We start from the raw sequence: 18,761 nt of genomic DNA on the forward strand, positions 1-18,761 counted from the left end.
AACTGTTGTCCTCAGGCTAGCTGCAGGCCAATGCTAACTGTTGTACCCAGGCCAGCTGCAGGCCAATGCTAATTGTTGTCCCCTGGCCAGCTGCAGGCCAATGCTAATTGTTGTCCCCAGGCTAGCTGCAGGCCAATGCTAACTGTTGTCCCCAGGCTAGCTGCAGGCCAATGCTAACTGTTGTCCCCAGGCTAGCTGCAGGCCAATGCTAACTGTTGTCCCCAGGCTATCTGCAGGCCAATGCTAACTGTTCCATGTTGTCCTCAGGCTAGCTGCAGGCCAATGCTAACTGTTCCATGTTGTCCCCAGGCTAGCTGCAGGCCAATGTTAACTGTTCCATGTTGTCCCCAGGCTAGCTGCAGGCCAATGCTAACTGTTGTCCTCAGGCTAGCTGCAGGCCAATGCTAACTGTTGTCCCCAGGCTAGCTGCAGGCCAATGCTAACTGTTCCATGTTGTCCTCAGGCCAGCTGCAGGCCAATGCTAACTGTTCCATGTTGTCCTCAGGCCAGCTGCAGGCCAATGCGTACTGTGAGAACCCAGACATTGTGTTGGTGGGCAACAAGGCAGACCTGGCGGACCAGAGAGAGGTGCAGGAGAAGCACGCTAAGGAACTAGCCGACAAGTACGGGTGAGTAGCGCGCACACACACACACACACACACACACACACACACACACACACACACACACACACACACACACACACACACACTAAGGAACTAGCCGACAAGTACGGGTGAGTATACATGTAACGGATGTGAAACGGCTAGCTTAGTTAGCGGTGCGCGCTAAATAGCGTTTCAATCGGTGACGTCAATCGCTCTGAGACCTTGAAGTAGTGGTTCCCCCTTTGCTCTGCAAGGGCCGCGGCTTTTGTGGAGCGATGGGTAACGATGCTTCGTGGGTGACTGTTGTTGATGTGTGCAGAGGGTCCCTGGTTCGCGCCCGGGTATGGGCGAGGGGACGGTCTAAAGTTATACTGTTACATACGCGCACACACACACACACACACACACGGACAAGAGAGAGCCAGAAACCACCGTTAGACCTAATTGACTATTAGGTTATACAGTTCCGACTTCAACTGTACTTGCCTCAGAAGATCGACGACCGATGCCTAACGTAAAGTAGTCAAGGCAATGTGGCTTTTTACTGTTGCTGAGGCTGCAGTTATAGTGCCACTGATGACAAGCTCTCACTCTCCACTGCAATCAGGGATTAATACTTCCACTGAGTAAGTCTCCTCTGTCCTTTATGAGTGCTGGGCTTGTCATTCACAGCTCTCTCTGTGTGTGTGTGTGTGTGTGTGTGTGTGTGTGTGTGTGTGTGTTGTCATTGAGCTGTACGTAAGGAAACTTTGTGGTCTAGGGTGACCTGGTTGTTGTCTCTGTAGGGTACCCAGGTGTACCAGTGTGATGTGTTGTCTCTGTAGGGTACCCAGGTGTACCAGTGTAGTGTGTTGTCTCTGTAGGGTACCCAGGTGTACCAGTGTAATGTGTTGTCTCTGTAGGGTACCCAGGTGTACCAGTGTAATGTGTTGTCTCTGTAGGGTACCCAGGTGTACCAGTATAATGTGTTGTCTCTGTAGGGTACCCAGGTGTACCAGTGTAATGTGATGTGTTGTCTCTGTATGGTACCCAGGTGTACCAGTATAATGTGTTGTCTCTGTAGGGTACCCAGGTGTACCAGTGTAGTGTGTTGTCTCTGTAGGGTACCCAGGTGTACCAGTGTAATGTGTTGTCTCTGTAAGGTACCCAGGTGTACCAGTGTAATGTGTTGTCTCTGTAGGGTACCCAGGTGTACCAGTGTAATGTGATGTCTCTGTAGGGTACCCAGGTGTACCAGTGTAATGTGTTGTCTCTGTAGGGTACCCAGGTGTACCAGTATAATGTGTTGTCTCTGTAGGGTACCCAGGTGTACCAGTGTAATGTGTTGTCTCTGTAGGGTACCCAGGTGTACCAGTGTAATGTGTTGTCTCTGTAGGGTACCCAGGTGTACCAGTGTAATGTGTTGTCTCTGTAGGGTACCCAGGTGTACCAGTGTAATGTGATGTGTTGTCTCTGTAGGGTACCCAGGTGTACCAGTGTAATGTGTTGTCTCTGTAGGGTACCCAGGTGTACCAGTATAATGTGTTGTCTCTGTAGGGTACCCAAGTGTACCAGTGTAATGTGTTGTCTCTGTAGGGTACCCAGGTGTACCAGTGTAATGTGATGTGTTGTCTCTGTAGGGTACCCAGGTGTACCAGTATAATGTGTTGTCTCTGTAGGGTACCCAGGTGTACCAGTATAATGTGTTGTCTCTGTAGGGTACCCAGGTGTACCAGTGTAATGTGATGTGTTGTCTCTGTAGGGTACCCAGGTGTACCAGTATAATGTGTTGTCTCTGTAGGGTACCCAGGTATACCAGTATAATGTGTTGTCTCTGTAGGGTCCCCAGGTATACCAGTGTAATGTGTTGTCTCTGTAGGGTACCCAGGTGTACCAGTATAATGTGTTGTCTCTGTAGGGTACCCAGGTATACCAGTATAATGTGTTGTCTCTGTAGGGTACCCAGGTGTACCAGTATAATGTGTTGTCTCTGTAGGGTCCCCAGGTATACCAGTGTAATGTGTTGTCTCTGTAGGGTACCCAGGTGTACCAGTATAATGTGTTGTCTCTGTAGGGTCCCCAGGTATACCAGTGTAATGTGTTGTCTCTGTAGGGTACCCAGGTGTACCAGTGTAATGTGTTGTCTCTGTATGGTACCCAGGTGTACCAGTATAATGTGTTGTCTCTGTAGGGTACCCAGGTGTACCAGTGTAATGTGTTGTCTCTGTAGGGTACCCAGGTGTACCAGTGTAATGTGTTGTCTCTGTAGGGTACCCAGGTGTACCAGTGTAATGTAATGTGATAATTACAGGACATTAGTATTTATTTTATCTTCACACTTTCTCCTTTTTTAGTCACTCTTTTGTTGTTTGTTTTACAATATTGTACTTGATTTATATTGTACTTGAGAAAACATACATTTTTGACTGAGAAGTATTTTATTTTTCTCAATCACTAGTAGCTCCATAGAGGATACATACTCTCTGATGTGATCTGGGTTCTCTGTTCAGACAGGACAGGGTTCTGTATGTGCTGTCTGATCTGGGTTCTGTTTGTCCCCCGTCTCATCTGGGTTCTGTCTGATCTGGTTTCTCTTTGTCCGCTGTGATCTGGGTTCTGTACTGTATGTCCTGTCTGATCTGGGTTCTGTATGTTCTGGGTTCTCTATGTGATCTGGGTCCTGTGATCTGGGGATTTTATGTCCTGTCTGATGTGGGTTCTGTATGTGTCCTGTCTGATGTGGGTTCTGTATGTGTCCTGTCTGATCTGGGTTCTGTATGTGTCCTGTCTGATCTGGGTTCTCTATGTAACCTATGTGATCTGGGTTCTGTATGTGTCCTGTCTGATCTGGGTTCTGTATGTGTCCTGCCTGATGTGGGTTCTGTATGTCCTGTCTGATCTGGGTTCTGTATGTGTCCTGTCTGATGTGGGTTCTGTATGTCCTGTCTGATGTGGGTTCTGTATGTCCTGTCTGATGTGGGTTCTGTATGTCCTGTCTGATGTGGGTTCTGTATGTCCTGTCTGATCTGGGTTCTGTATGTCCTGTCTGATCTGCGTTCTGTATGTGTCCTGTCTGATCTGGGTTCTGTATGTCCTGTCTGATCTGGGTTCTGTGTGTGCCCTGTCTGATGTGGGTTCTGTATGTGCCCTGTCTGATGTGGGTTCTGTATGTCCCCTGTCTGATGTGGGTTCTGTATGTCCTGTCTGATCTGGGTTCTGTATGTGTCCTGTCTGATGTAGGTTCTGTATGTGTCCTGTCTGATGTGGGTTCTATATGTCCTGTCTGATCTGTGTTCTGTATGTGTCCTGTCTGATGTGGGTTCTGTATATCCTGTCTGATCTGGGTTCTGTATGTCCTGTCTGATGTGGGTGTTGGAGTGGTCCTGTCTGATCTGGGTTCTGTATGTGTCCTGTCTGATGTGGGTTCTGTATGTCCTGTCTGATCTGGGTTCTGTATGTGTCCTGTCTGATGTAGGTTCTGTATGTGTCCTGTCTGTTGTGGGTTCTATATGTCCTGTCTGATGTGGGTTCTATATGTCCTGTCTGATGTGGGTTCTGTATGTGTCCTGTCTGATGTGGGTTCTGTATGTGTCCTGTCTGATGTGGGTTCTGTATGTCCTGTCTGATCTGGGTTCTGTATGTGTCCTGTCTGATGTAGGTTCTGTATGTGTCCTGTCTGATGTGGGTTCTATATGTCCTGTCTGATCTGTGTTCTGTATGTGTCCTGTCTGATGTGGGTTCTGTATGTCCTGTCTGATCTGGGTTCTGTATATCCTGTCTGATCTGGGTTCTGTATGTCCTGTCTGATGTGGGTGTTGGAGTGGTCCTGTCTGATCTGGGTTCTGTATGTGTCCTGTCTGATGTGGGTTCTGTATGTCCTGTCTGATCTGGGTTCTGTATGTGTCCTGTCTGATGTAGGTTCTGTATGTGTCCTGTCTGTTGTGGGTTCTATATGTCCTGTCTGATGTGGGTTCTATATGTCCTGTCTGATGTGGGTTCTGTATGTGTCCTGTCTGATGTGGGTTCTGTATGTGTCCTGTCTGATGTGGGTTCTGTATGTCCTGTCTGATCTGGGTTCTGTATGTGTCCTGTCTGATCTGGGTTCTGTATGTGTCCTGTCTGATCTGGGTTCTCTATGTGTCCTGTCTGATGTGGGTTCTGTATGTCCTGTCTGATCTGGGTTCTGTATATCCTGTCTGATCTGGGTTCTGTATGTCCTGTCTGATGTGGGTGTTGGAGTGGTCCTGTCTGATCTGGGTTCTGTATGTGTCCTGTCTGATGTGGGTTCTGTATGTCCTGCCTGATTTGGGTTCTGTATGTGTCCTGTCTGATGTGGGTTCTGTATGTCCTGTCTGATCTGGGTTCTGTATGTCCTGTCTGATCTGGGTTCGGTATGTGTCCTGTCTGATGTGGGTGTTGGAGTGGTCCTGTCTGATGTGGGTTCTGTATGTCCTGTCTGATGTGGGTTCTGTATGTGTCCTGTCTGATCTGGGTTCTGTATGTGTCCTGTCTGATGTGGTTCTGTATGTCCTGTCTGATCTGGGTTCTGTATGTCCTGTCTGATCTGGGTTCTGTATGTGTCCTGTCTGATGTGGGTTCTGTATGTCCTGTCTGATGTGGGTTCTGTATGTGTCCTGTCTGATGTGGGTTCTGTATGTCCTGTCTGATCTGGGTTCTGTATGTCTTGTCTGATCTGGGTTCTGTATGTGTCCTGTCTGATGTGGGTGTTGGAGTGGTCCTGTCTGATGTGGGTTCTGTATGTCCTGTCTGATGTGGGTTCTGTATGTCCTGTCTGATGTGGGTTCTGTATGTGTCCTGTCTGATCTGGGTTCTGTATGTGTCCTGTCTGATCTGGGTTCTGTATGTGTCCTGTCTGATCTGGGTTCTGTATGTGTCCTGTCTGATGTGGTTCTGTATGTCCTGTCTGATCTGGGTTCTGTATGTCCTGTTTGATCTGGGTTCTGTATGTGTCCTGTCTGATCTGGGTTCTGTATGTGTCCTGTCTGATGTGGTTCTGTATGTCCTGTTTGATCTGGGTTCTGTATGTGTCCTGTCTGATGTGGTTCTGTTTGTCCTGTCTGATGTGGGTGTTGGTGTGGTCCTGTCTGATGTGGTTCTGTATGTCCTGTCTGATGTGGTTCTGTATGTCCTGTCTGATGTGGTTCTGTTTGTCCCCTGCAGGATCCCGTACTTTGAGACGTCGGCAGCGACGGGGTCTGAGGTGGACAAGGCGGTCATCACTCTGCTAGACCTGGTCATGAAGAGGATGGAGCAGTGTGTCGACAAGCCCACCGCCGATCCCGCCAACGGGGGAGGAGCCACCAAGCTGGAGGACGCTGCGCCTGACCAGAAGAAGTGTGCATGTTAGACTTGGCCTCTTCCACGTCCCCTTCTCCCTACTCTGGTTGGTCCTCTAGTGCGCCCTCTGGTGGCCAGACGCAGAAGTGCAGCAGCGTGGCCACAGCATGATGTGTGAGGGGGCAGCTCAAGTCAGCCACACTGCAATGGGGCTGTGGTTCTGGCCTTGCATGGCCTGTGTGTACTGTGCTGGGCCTGGCTATGTGTCTCTCCTGCCTGTCCTGTGTTGTGTTGTATTGTGTCCCAATTGTCACCTTGTTCCCTTACATAGGGCATTACATTTGACCAGAGCCTATAAGGTGTGCACTATGTACATTGCCTTGGACATAATGGACAAGACAGCGGGACGAGCTGAGTTCATTATCGCCAAGGTAATGTACAGAACGGAGGCGTTTATCCCGCTTATACCACAGTTGCCAAAGAAAACAATACTAAAGCACACATTATCTGGTGGAAATGTCTTCATGGATATTTTTTGAATTGATTAAAAGTCAAATTAATACTTTTTTCCATCCTCCCATGAAACCTGATTTGTTAGTCCGTTGCCAGAGATGCGACTCGGTTGCTCAGTCTTTCTGTTCTATGGACGTTTTTATTCGGTTGCCCTGCTGACTTGCTTGCTAGCTAGTGAACTATTTTTTTTTAAACACAATCACGTCAACCTCTGCAGCCAGAATAACGGTAAAGTAGCTGCGTTTGCGTGAGCTGTTTTCTAGCGACAATTCAATTGGAGACATCCATAACAATGAGCTGATGATGATGATGATGATGATGATGATGATGAGCGATTTTGGCATTGAATAGTTTGCGTTCGCGTCAGGACACACTGTTCATTATGAGGAGAGCGCATTGCATATTTACATTTTGAGTCATTTGGCAGACACTCTTGCTCAAGGGCACGTTGTTCACCTTGTCCGCTCGGGAATTCGAACCAGCGACCTTTCGGTTAACTTCTAGGCTAGCTGCCGCCCTTATCGAACACGTCAAACACTAGGCTTGAACGTAGCCAAACAGTTTGTTGCTAGCAAACATGCCAATATGACCAATGGAATTTAACAATATCAGTCGCTGAAAACAGGTGTTAAAAATAGAAAAGTGGGCGGGTTCGACAGCATAGCGCCACTCGCTTCATGATTGCAACATTGAAGGACCGGGAAAAATGTATGTTCATCCCATCATCAGAGGTCATTAGGTTCATCAGAGGTCTCTGTGGAAAAAAAAATAAATGAATGCTAGTTAGCTATGTTTTTCCTTGTTGGACCTGTGTTTACAATGTATCCAATATCGGTTTGTGTGGTTGTTGGTTTATCTTTCTGTAACTACAGTCTGCTTGTGGAGTGCTTTATAATGCGCCATGATCAGGTATCCCATATAAATCTGTCCCAGAGACATCCAACTGTCTTCTATATTTGGTTTTAATGCCCATTCTAGAATGCCCTTCTAGCCAATCAGAAACGAGTATTCAACAATGCTGTGGTATAAATAGGGAATAGGTTGCCATTTGGGACAAAAGCCTGGCCTACCGGAGGCCTATGTTTTATAAGACTTTATATTCTCATGTTGTTTAGAAGTATTTGTCCAATCTAATCTACTGCCTTGGCTTCTAAGGCCCCATCCATACGGTACCAATATTAAAATCTAATCTACTGCCTTGGCTTCTAAGGCCCCATCCATACGGTACCAATATTAAAATCTAATCTACTGCCTTGGCTTCTAAGGCCCCATCGGTACGGTACCAATATTAAAATCTAATCTACTGCCTTGGCTTCTAAGGCCCCATCCATACGGTACCAATATTAAAATCTAATCTACTGCCTTGGCTTCTAAGGCCCCATCCATACGGTACCAATATTAAAATCAGTTATTTATATATGATTTTTAAATTTAAAGTTCCTATTCTAGAGTTGTATGTTTATTAACTTTTTTTTTGTTTTAGATTAGATTGTTATTATTATTATTACAGTAAATCTAATCAGTTAGATTACGGTTCAACACACTCATTAAATTTACAGTAAATGTGATCCCCCCCCATTTAACAGTACTTTTTGACAACTGCAGTGTATAGCTAAATGTGCATAAAAGACAGTAAGGTATGATCAACTTTCTGATATTGTAATATCACTCAGTCAAGACTGATATAATATTACTGTCAGGAAAATACATCGCCAAGCAGTAAATATCTCATTGATGATGATGCTGTTGGTCTGTCTGTCTGTCTGTCTGTCTGTGCCAAAATTAATTGGTCGCGTACACATATTTTGCCTATATTATTTTGGGTGTAGCGAAATGCTTGTGTTCCTAGCTCCAACAGTGCAGTAATATCTAACCAGGTCAGAGGTGTCTGTCTGTCTGTGGCCTTTTTGACATTCCTAGCTACTAATCTCGTGTGACAGACTTTTAACATCAAATCTAGCTACAGTAGTTGGCTAGTGCACGCAAGATGTAGTTCTGTGTTCCGTGAGGATGTTGCTGTGGAATGTAGCATGGCCACATCTACCAGCGTTTACAGGACTTACTCCACTTCGCACGGCCTGGCTAGTGACAACACAAGTGTTCAACAACCACTGCCCCCAACCCCCCCACCTGAATGTAACATCCTCAACTTTTCTATAACACAATAATAACATGATGGCAGATAGGGACCAAGACAGACAGGCAGTCAGTGTTAACAACTAGTATTGTGTTTAAGACAAGACAAAAGTCCATAATGTAGTATCTGTTCTGTATATAACTGATGTGGAATTAGTGTTTAATAAACCTGATTGGAGGACATGTTTGCCTTTAAAAAAAATAAAAATAATAAGATTCTGTGGTGTAGCCTACTGGTTGTTGTATAACTTGGTGTGGAAAATGGTGTTCCTTACAATGGAGTTTGGCTGCGATTTTTTTTTGAGTTTTATCCGGTTATAAGAGATTGTCTTGATTCAGATACCATCATGGATTAACAAAAAAATGTTTTTTTTTTTAACAATTTAAATAGAGGAGGTGATGTCAGAGACAACTAGAATAGTTCTGCAGAGTAACTCATCTTCTCTCCTTGATCACTCACATTTGGTGTTTACTATTACCAGTAAGAAGCCTCTTTGGTGATCAATGGTGCCAACTTCCGTACTGCATTTCTTAAAACGACAAATAACAGTGTCCGTTTATCTTTTCACATCCTGAAGTGAGTCATATTGTGTGTGTCTTGTAAAGCATGCTGCCCTCGCCAGTCTTTAGTGTAGTTGGTAGTCTCTGCCAGTTACTGGAGCTACTGCTTAATCTGAACACCCAGAGAAATAGACGTTTCTGTGGAGAACCTCAGTACAGTTTGAGGAAGAGCAGCCTAAGGTGACTGCGTCACTGTGATGTTCGTGATGCATGTTCATTTGCAACAGAGGAAAAGCTTAATCAGATTTCTCTCATTCAATCTAGTGTGCATTTTAGATTTATAATCAAAGGCTCTGAGTTGTTAGTTGTTAACCAGGCCTAGTGCCAAACCAAGCCTAGTGCCAAGCCTAGTGCCAAACCAGGCCTAGTGCCAAGCCTAGTGCCAAACCAGGCCTAGTGCCAAGCCTAGTGCCAAACCAGGCCTAGTGCCAAGCCTAGTGCCAAACCAGGCCTAGTGCCAAGCCTAGTGCCAAACCAGGCCTAGTGCCAAGCCTAGTGCCAAACCAGGCCTAGTGCCAAGCCTAGTGCCAAACCAGGCCTAGTGCCAAGCCTAGTGCCAAACCAAGCCTAGTGCCAAACCAGGCCTAATGCCAAACCAGGCCTAGTGCCAAACCAAGCCTAGTGCCAAACCAGGCCTAGTGCCAAGCCTAGTGCCAAACCAAGCCTAGTGCCAAACCAGGCCTAGTGCCAAACCAAGCCTAGTGCCAAACCAGGCCTAGTGCCAAGCCTAGTGCCAAACCAGGCCTAGTGCCAAGCCTAGTGCCAAACCAGGCCTAGTGCCAAGCCTAGTGCCAAACCAGGCCTAGTGCCAAGCCTAGTGCCAAACCAGGCCTAGTGCCAAGCCTAGTGCCAAACCAGGCCTAGTGCCAAGCCTAGTGCCAAACCAAGCCTAGTGCCAAACCAGGCCTAATGCCAAACCAGGCCTAGTGCCAAACCAAGCCTAGTGCCAAACCAGGCCTAGTGCCAAGCCTAGTGCCAAACCAAGCCTAGTGCCAAACCAGGCCTAGTGCCAAACCAAGCCTAGTGCCAAACCAGGCCTAGTGCCAAGCCTAGTGCCAAACCAGGCCTAGTGCCAAGCCTAGTGCCAAACCAGGCCTAGTGCCAAGCCTAGTGCCAAACCAGGCCTAGTGCCAAGCCTAGTGCCAAACCAGGCCTAGTGCCAAACCAGGCCTAGTGCCAAACCAAGCCTAGTGCCAAACCAAGCCTAGTGCCAAGCCTAGTGCCAAACCAGGCCTAGTGCCAAGCCTAGTGCCAAACCAGGCCTAGTGCCAAACCAGGCCTAGTGCCAAGCCTAGTGCCAAACCAGGCCTAGTGCCAAGCCTAGTGCCAAACCAGGCCTAGTGCCAAGCCTAGTGCCAAACCAGGCCTAGTGCCAAGCCTAGTGCCAAACCAGGCCTAGTGCCAAGCCTAGTGCCAAACCAAGCCTAGTGCCAAACCAGGCCTAGTGCCAAACCAGGCCTAGTGCCAAACCAAGCCTAGTGCCAAACCAGGCCTAGTGCCAAGCCTAGTGCCAAACCAAGCCTAGTGCCAAACCAGGCCTAGTGCCAAACCAGGCCTAGTGCCAAACCAAGCCTAGTGCCAAACCAGGCCTAGTGCCAAGCCTAGTGCCAAACCAGGCCTAGTGCCAAGCCTAGTGCCAAACCAGGCCTAGTGCCAAACCAGGCCTAGTGCCAAGCCTAGTGCCAAACCAGGCCTAGTGCCAAGCCTAGTGCCAAACCAGGCCTAGTGCCAAGCCTAGTGCCAAACCAGGCCTAGTGCCAAGCCTAGTGCCAAACCAGGCCTAGTGCCAAGCCTAGTGCCAAACCAGGCCTAGTGCCAAGCCTAGTGCCAAACCAGGCCTAGTGCCAAACCAGGCCTAGTGCCAAACCAGGCCTAGTGCCAAACCAGGCCTAGTGCCAAACCAGGCCTAGTGCCAAGCCTAGTGCCAAACCAGGCCTAGTGCCAAACCAGGCCTAGTGCCAAACCAGGCCTAGTGCCAAGCCTAGTGCCAAACCAGGCCTAGTGCCAAACCAAGCCTAGTGCCAAACCAGGCCTAGTGCCAAGCCTAGTGCCAAACCAGGCCTAGTGCCAAGCCTAGTGCCAAACCAGGCCTAGTGCCAAGCCTAGTGCCAAACCAGGCCTAGTGCCAAACCAGGCCTAGTGCCAAACCAGGCCTAGTGCCAAACCAGGCCTAGTGCCAAACCAGGCCTAGTGCCAAACCAGGCCTAGTGCCAAGCCAAGTGCCAAACCAGGCCTAGTGCCAAACCAGGCCTAGTGCCAAACCAGGTCTAGTGCCAAGCCTAGTGCCAAACCAAGCCTAGTGCCAAACCAGGCCTAGTGCCAAGCCTAGTGCCAAACCAGGCCTAGTGCCAAACCAGGCCTAGTGCCAAACCAGTTCATAAATGCTTTTGTCAACAGCTGCAGGTTGATCTCTGTTAAGTAGTCCTTATGTCAACCTCCGCAGGTTGATCTCTGTTAAGTAGTCCTTATGTCAACCTCCGCAGGTTGATCTCTGTTAAGTAGTCCTTATGTCAACCTCCGCAGGTTGATCTCTGTTAAGTAGTCCTTATGTCAACCTCCGCAGGTTGATCTCTGTTAAGTAGTCCTTATGTCAACCTCCGCAGGTTGATCTCTGTTAAGTAGTCCTTATGTCAACCTCCGCAGGTTGATCTCTGTTAAGTAGTCCTTATGTCAACAGCAGCAGGTTGATCTCTGTTAAGTAGTCCTTATGTCAACATCCGCAGGTTGATCTCTGTTAAGTAGTCCTTATGTCAACAGCTGCAGGTTGATCTCTGTTAAGTAGTCCTTATGTACAGTGTTACATAGTCTTATCAGGACCATAATGTATAGCTACTGTACATCTCTCAGATGTTAAGTCTCCTTACTTAACCACTATGGTCTAGCTGGTCTACTACTGAAATGATAACACACTATGGTCTAGCTGGTCTACTACTGAAATGATAACACACTATGGTCTAACTGGTCTACTACTGAAATGATAACACACTATGGTCTAACTGGTCTACTACTGAAATGATAACACACTATGGTCTAACTGGTCTACTACTGAAATGATGACATGATAACACTGGTCTAACTGGTAGACTACTGAAATGATAACACACTATGGTCTAACTGGTCTACTACTGAAATGATAACACACTATGGTCTAACTGGTAGACTACTGAAATGATAACACACTATGGTCTAACTGGTAAACTACTGAAATGATAACACTGGTCTAACTGGTCTACTACTGAAATGATAACACACTATGGTCTAACTGGTCTACTACTGAAATGATGACATGATAACACTGGTCTAACTGGTAGACTACTGAAATGATAACACACTATGGTCTAACTGGTCTACTACTGAAATGATAACACACTATGGTCTAACTGGTAGACTACTGAAATGATAACACTGGTCTAACTGGTCTACTACTGAAATGATAACACACTATGGTCTAACTGGTCTACTACTGAAATGATAACACTGGTCTAACTGGTCTACTACTGAAATGATAACACACTATGGTCTAACTGGTCTACTACTGAAATGATAACACTGGTCTAACTGGTCTACTACTGAAATGATAACACACTATGGTCTAACTGGTCTACTACTGAAATGATAACACACTATGGTCTAACTGGTAGACTACTGAAATGATAACACACTATGGTCTAACTGGTCTACTACTGAAATGATAACACACTATGGTCTAACTGGTAGACTACTGAAATGATAACACTGGTCTAACTGGTCTACTACTGAAATGATAACACACTATGGTCTAACTGGTCTACTACTGAAATGATAACACTGGTCTAACTGGTCTACTACTGAAATGATAACACACTATGGTCTAACTGGTCTACTACTGAAATGATAACACTGGTCTAACTGGTCTACTACTGAAATGATAACACACTATGGTCTAACTGGTCTACTACTGAAATGATAACACACTATGGTCTAACTGGTAGACTACTGAAATGATAACACACTATGGTCTAACTGGTCTACTACTGAAATGATAACACACTATGGTCTAACTGGTAGACTACTGAAATGATAACACACTATGGTCTAACTGGTCTACTACTGAAATGATGACACACTATGGTCTAACTGGTCTACTACTGAAATGATAACACACTATGGTCTAACTGGTAGACTACTGAAATGATAACACACTATGGTCTAACTGGTCTACTACTGAAATGATAACACACTATGGTCTAACTGGTAGACTACTGAAATGATAACACACTATGGTCTAACTGGTCTACTACTGAAATGATAACACACTATGGTCTAACTGGTAGACTACTGAAATGATAACACACTATGGTCTAACTGGTCTACTACTGAAATGATGACACACTATGGTCTAACTGGTCTACTACTGAAATGATAACACACTATGGTCTAACTGGTAGACTACTGAAATGATAACACACTATGGTCTAACTGGTCTACTACTGAAATGATAACACACTATGGTCTAACTGGTAGACTACTGAAATGATAACACACTATGGTCTAACTGGTCTACTACTGAAATGATAACACACTATGGTCTAACTGGTAGACTACTGAAATGATAACACACTATGGTCTAACTGGTCTACTACTGAAATGATAACACACTATGGTCTAACTGGTAGACTACTGAAATGATAACACACTATGGTCTAACTGGTAGACTACTGAAATGATAACACACTATGGTCTAACTGGTCTACACCTTCACATGATCACCATAATACCTATTCCACCCATGCTCTACCAAGGTTTTCCAGCACCCAGCGCTGACCTACTACAGTAGCTATGTTGGTCTATTGTACTTCAAACTATGTGTAGGCAGGTTGCTAAGGATTCAAATCTTCTCAAACAGTCTCAGTCATGCTCATAGAGGGGCTTCCACAATAATGTGGTTTGTTCTTCATACAAGGTAATGTATTGGATTCTTCACACAACACACTATTCCCATTCCACTACTTGTTCATGCTTTTAAAAAAAAAAAAAGTATTTTAAACAACCTTTTGATTTAATTCTTGCAAGACCCATCATGATTAATTGAGCTGTTTTGTCTTGTTGTAATGTGGTGCTTAAATCTTTCATTTAGCATATACATGTCATTGAGAAAAAATAATCATTCATAACAATTGTCTTTTTTTTTGTTGTTGTTGTCAGTATGTGCCCAACGTACAGTAACAACATGATGGTGGTGTGTTGAACACAGTCACTCAGATATAGAGTTCTATAGAGCCCGTCTGCATTCCTGATTTCTGGAACCGTTAGCTTACCAGTAATGTTGACATAAGGTCCCGTTTTATCCATGTCCTGTGCTGATCAATGGGCAGTCTATTTCCTCTGTCAAATGAAATATGAATATGTATATATATATATATAATATATGCTTAAAGTTGTGTATTTGTATGTTTTATTTTTCAAGCAATAAAGATGGTGACGCTACAGTGATAGTAAAGAACCGAGAAGGCCCGGACACTGTCGAAGCTCCGAAATCACTGCTTCATTGACAACGCTTCGATCCGAAACGGATCTTCATCACATAATACCAGCAAAACAAAAAAACGTCTTGAATTTAAGAAGTCGACGTTGAATATCCCGTTTGAGCATGATGAAGTTTATTATTAACACTTTTCGATTGTGTATCAAAACACCCAGTCATTACAAAGGTATAGGCGTCCTTCCTAACTGAGTTGACGGAGAGGAAGGAAACTGCTCGGGGATTTCACCATGGTGACCTTTAAAACAGTTACAGAGTTTAATAGCTGTGATAGACAAAAACAACATTGCAGTTGCTCCACAATACCAACCTAATTGACAGAGTGAAAAGAAGGAAGCCTGTACACAATAAAAATATTCCAAAACATACATCCTGTTTGCAACAAGGCACTAAAGTACTGCTGCAAAAAATGCAAAGCAATTCGCTTTGGGAGACAAATTCACCTTTCAGCAGGACAGTACCCTAACACACAAGGCCAAATATGGGATGAGTTGGACCGCAGAGTGAAGGAAAAGCAGCCAACAAGTGCTCAACATATGTGGGAACTCCTTCAAGACTGTTGGAAAAGCATTCCAGGTGAAGCTGGTTGAGAGAATGCCAAGAGTGTGCAAAGCTGTCATCCACGCAAACGATGGCTACTTCGAGGAATATAAAATATATTTTGATTTGTTTAACAGTTTTTTTGGCTACATTTTGATTACTACATGATGTTACTACTTGGCTTTAATCTACCATAACGTTGGACGCCACCCGCCGATAAACCTCACAGAAGAAGAGGCGAGGCCGACAATGCTAGTAGCTAGCTAGCTAGGACAATCGGTAGACAGTGTCCTTCGCCCCCGCCGCCTGTCGGGTAATGTTTTCCCGCAGTTCTGTTAAGGACGCCGAGGGCAGGTGTTAGCAAAGGACACTGGGTGCTAGTTAGCTAGCTAGGAGGACTACGGTACACAGCAGGTAGGAGGCGGGGCCGACACTGGTAGGTAGCTAGGACACCGGTAGCCCGCGAAAAACTCGGATAATACTTTTTATTTATTTATTTATTTATTTTACTCAGATAATATTTTTATTTCACTTTTTTTCGCCCACATTTTATTTGCATGGACAAAAATCTAGAATATAACAATGCATGAAGATGGAGGGCTTGAGGAGGGGAGTTGCCTTTCCTGCAGATGCAAACTATTGGCAAGATGTGCATTAGGACCACCATCACAGACCCGTCACGGTCCCATCACAGTCACATCACGGTCCCTGTCCATTACAACTCTATGACGCTCATTTAAGTGCCACCTAATAATTGAAAATAAGCACACACCGTGCGTGTCTGTGCGGCCGGTGTGTGTGACAGGACTGGGAGCCGGGGTGTCAAAACTATACACGGAAGAGAATGGTCAAAATGTCTCCTCCAAGTGGCAAAGCTAAGACCTTCGGATTGGTCGTCACTAGTTACCACAGCCACAAAGTCAAAAAACCCTGTCTGTTTTCTACAAACACTGTCGTGAATGTGTTATCTTGACACTATTTATATGGACAGTCTGGTGATGACAGGAAACGTTTGTTGTTGTTCATTCACTCAGTGCTGATTGAATGTTTATTTCTGTTTGCTTGGTAAAATGTTTTATTCTAAAACAGTTGATGTGTTGAAAACAGTCACATAGCTATGCGAGCATGTACTTTTCTTTTGACTGCGCAAAGGTCCCAAAGGCAATTATGTTGTTGTTTAATGTAGGCGACCCTATCCCAGGGTCGCGTCTTCAATCCCAGGGTCGCGTGTTCAATCCCAGAGTCGAGTGTTCAATCCCAGGGTCGCGTGTTCTATCCCAGAGTCGAGTGTTCAATCCCAGGGTCGCGTGTTCTATCCTAGAGGTGCGTGTTCAATTGTTTAATCCCAAACCTTAACCATTCGGAATTAATGCCTAAAATTAACCTTCAAAATTTGACATTTTTTGGACAAATGTCGTATTCTGCACTGTAAGAGCTTGTTAATTGCTAATCAGACCACATGCTGAGACAAGGAGACACACAACAACACTGTCAGGTCATGAATATTCATGTATTTCTTAATGCCCTGTCATCTGGTCCAGAGGAGCGTTTTAATGTGTGTCTGTGTTCCATATTACTGTACTTCTTCTATTCATGACAGCTTCTGTTTGTGTGCGTGTGTGTTGTGCCCGCATCTGTGTGTGTGTTGTGAGCTACTGTACTCCTCTCCTGCCATACCTCTCTATGACAGCTCCTGTTTGTTTGTGTGTGTGTGTGTTGTGCGCTACTGTACTCCTCTCCTCCCATACCTCTCTATGACAGCTCCTGTTTGTTTGTTAGTGTGTGTGTGTGTGTTGTGTGCTACTGTACTCCTCTCCTCCCATACCTCTCTATGACAGCTCCCATCTGGACTGTGTTCAATTAAATCTTCCTCTTTGTCAGGGAGGTTCACCCTGCAATATGTCACCACACACACACAATATGTCACCACAAACACACACACACACACAATATGTCACCACAAACACACACACACACACACACACACAATATGTCACCACAAACACACACACACACAATATGTCACCACACACACACAATATGTCACCACAAACACACACACACACTATGTCACCACAAACACACACACACACACACACACAATATGTCACCACACACACACACACAAACACACACACACACTATGTCACCACAAACACACACACACACACACACACACAATATGTCACCACACACATACACACACACACACACACACACACACACACTATGTCACCACAAACACACACACACACACTATGTCACCACAAACACACACACACACACACACAATATGTCACCACACACACACACACACACACACACTCACACTCCCTTACTGTGTAACTGAACATCAAACACAAAGCAGATGCAGAATCTAATCCAACGTCTGTCTGCTTTTACTACCAATTAGAACACGTAAATAAACTGACAGGAAGTCGTTATTCATGTCAGAGATTTGAACAATCGCACACTGCCATTAGCTCAGTGTAGTCAACGTTAAAATAAGCCTGTCAAATCATCAACTTTACAACCAAAACACACACCTATGATATGAGGTACACTAACTTTGGATTATCGCAGACCTCTGTCACATAACAAAGTGTACAAAAATATATTCTATATTTGATGGACTGAAAATATATAAAAGAAAGGACCACAGAAACATTAAAACAAAAAAGTATTTAATATTAACATTCATAGTTGTAGGCAGATAAAAACATCAGAAAAGGAGAATAAATACCAGCACCTTTAGCACGTGAAGTCTGAAGTCACGTGAAGTCTGAAGTCACGTGAAGTCTGAAGTCACGTGAAGTCTGAAGTCACGTGAAGTCTGAAGTCACGTGAAGTCTGAAGTCACGTGAAGTCTGAAGTCACGTGAAGTCTGAAGTCACGTGAAGTCTGAAGTCACGTGAAATAATATCACTTACAGAACTCGCTAGAATGAAGCCATATAAAAAAAAAACGGAATGAGTTGTTAGTTTCTACATCTGGATCGTGCAGACATTCCTATGGGTGAAATAAACAGGGAAAATAAGGTTTGAGGTTAACACCAGAATCAGCCAGTTAACATGAGCTTTATGAATCAAAATGAGTCCGTTGCTAAAGAGTCGCTAGCTGTCAGAAATGGAACTACAACAGCCAAGTGTTAGGAGTTCTCGAGCTTCGAGAACTACAACAGCCAAGTGTTAGGAGTTCTCGAGCTTCGAGAACTACAACAGCCAAGTGTTAGGAGTTCTCGAGCTTCGAGAACTACAACAGCCAAGTGTTAGGAGTTCTCGAGCTTCGAGCGCTACAACAGCCAAGTGTTAGGAGTTCTCGAGCTTCGAGCGCTACAACAGCCAAGTGTTAGGAGTTCTCGAGCTTCGAGCGCTACAACAGCCAAGTGTTAGGAGTTCTCGAGCTTCGAGCGCTACAACAGCCAAGTGTTAGGAGTTCTCGAGCTTCGAGCGCTACAACAGCCAAGTGTTAGGAGTTCTCGAGCTTCGAGCGCTCGCTTCGTTGGCGACGTCAAAGGCAACCTGACGTGTAGTTTCATTTTATTTTAATTTTTTTTTACATGTTAGCACATCGGTAGCTTTTCACTTGTTTTGACATAAATGCTT

General features: G+C 45.2%; 1 protein-coding gene across 2 annotated transcripts in view; it reads left to right on the forward strand.

Moving 5' to 3' along the window:
* Positions 1 to 8,754, forward strand: part of LOC110524935 (ras-related protein Rab-27B) — a 130,840-nt gene extending 122,086 nt beyond the window's left edge. For both annotated transcript variants that reach the window (XM_036976653.2, XM_036976654.2), the window contains exons 6-7: positions 506 to 629; positions 5,769 to 8,754. In XM_036976653.2, the coding sequence (XP_036832548.2) occupies positions 506 to 629; positions 5,769 to 5,955 (311 nt within the window). In that variant the 3' untranslated portion in view covers positions 5,956 to 8,754. The remainder of the gene's footprint in view (positions 1 to 505; positions 630 to 5,768) is intronic.
* The last annotated feature ends 10,007 nt before the right edge of the window (positions 8,755 to 18,761 follow it).

This window comes from Oncorhynchus mykiss, chromosome 5 (genome assembly GCF_057628025.1).
Source record: "Oncorhynchus mykiss isolate SJ-2025 chromosome 5, ASM5762802v1, whole genome shotgun sequence".
Lineage (NCBI taxonomy): Eukaryota > Metazoa > Chordata > Actinopteri > Salmoniformes > Salmonidae > Oncorhynchus > Oncorhynchus mykiss.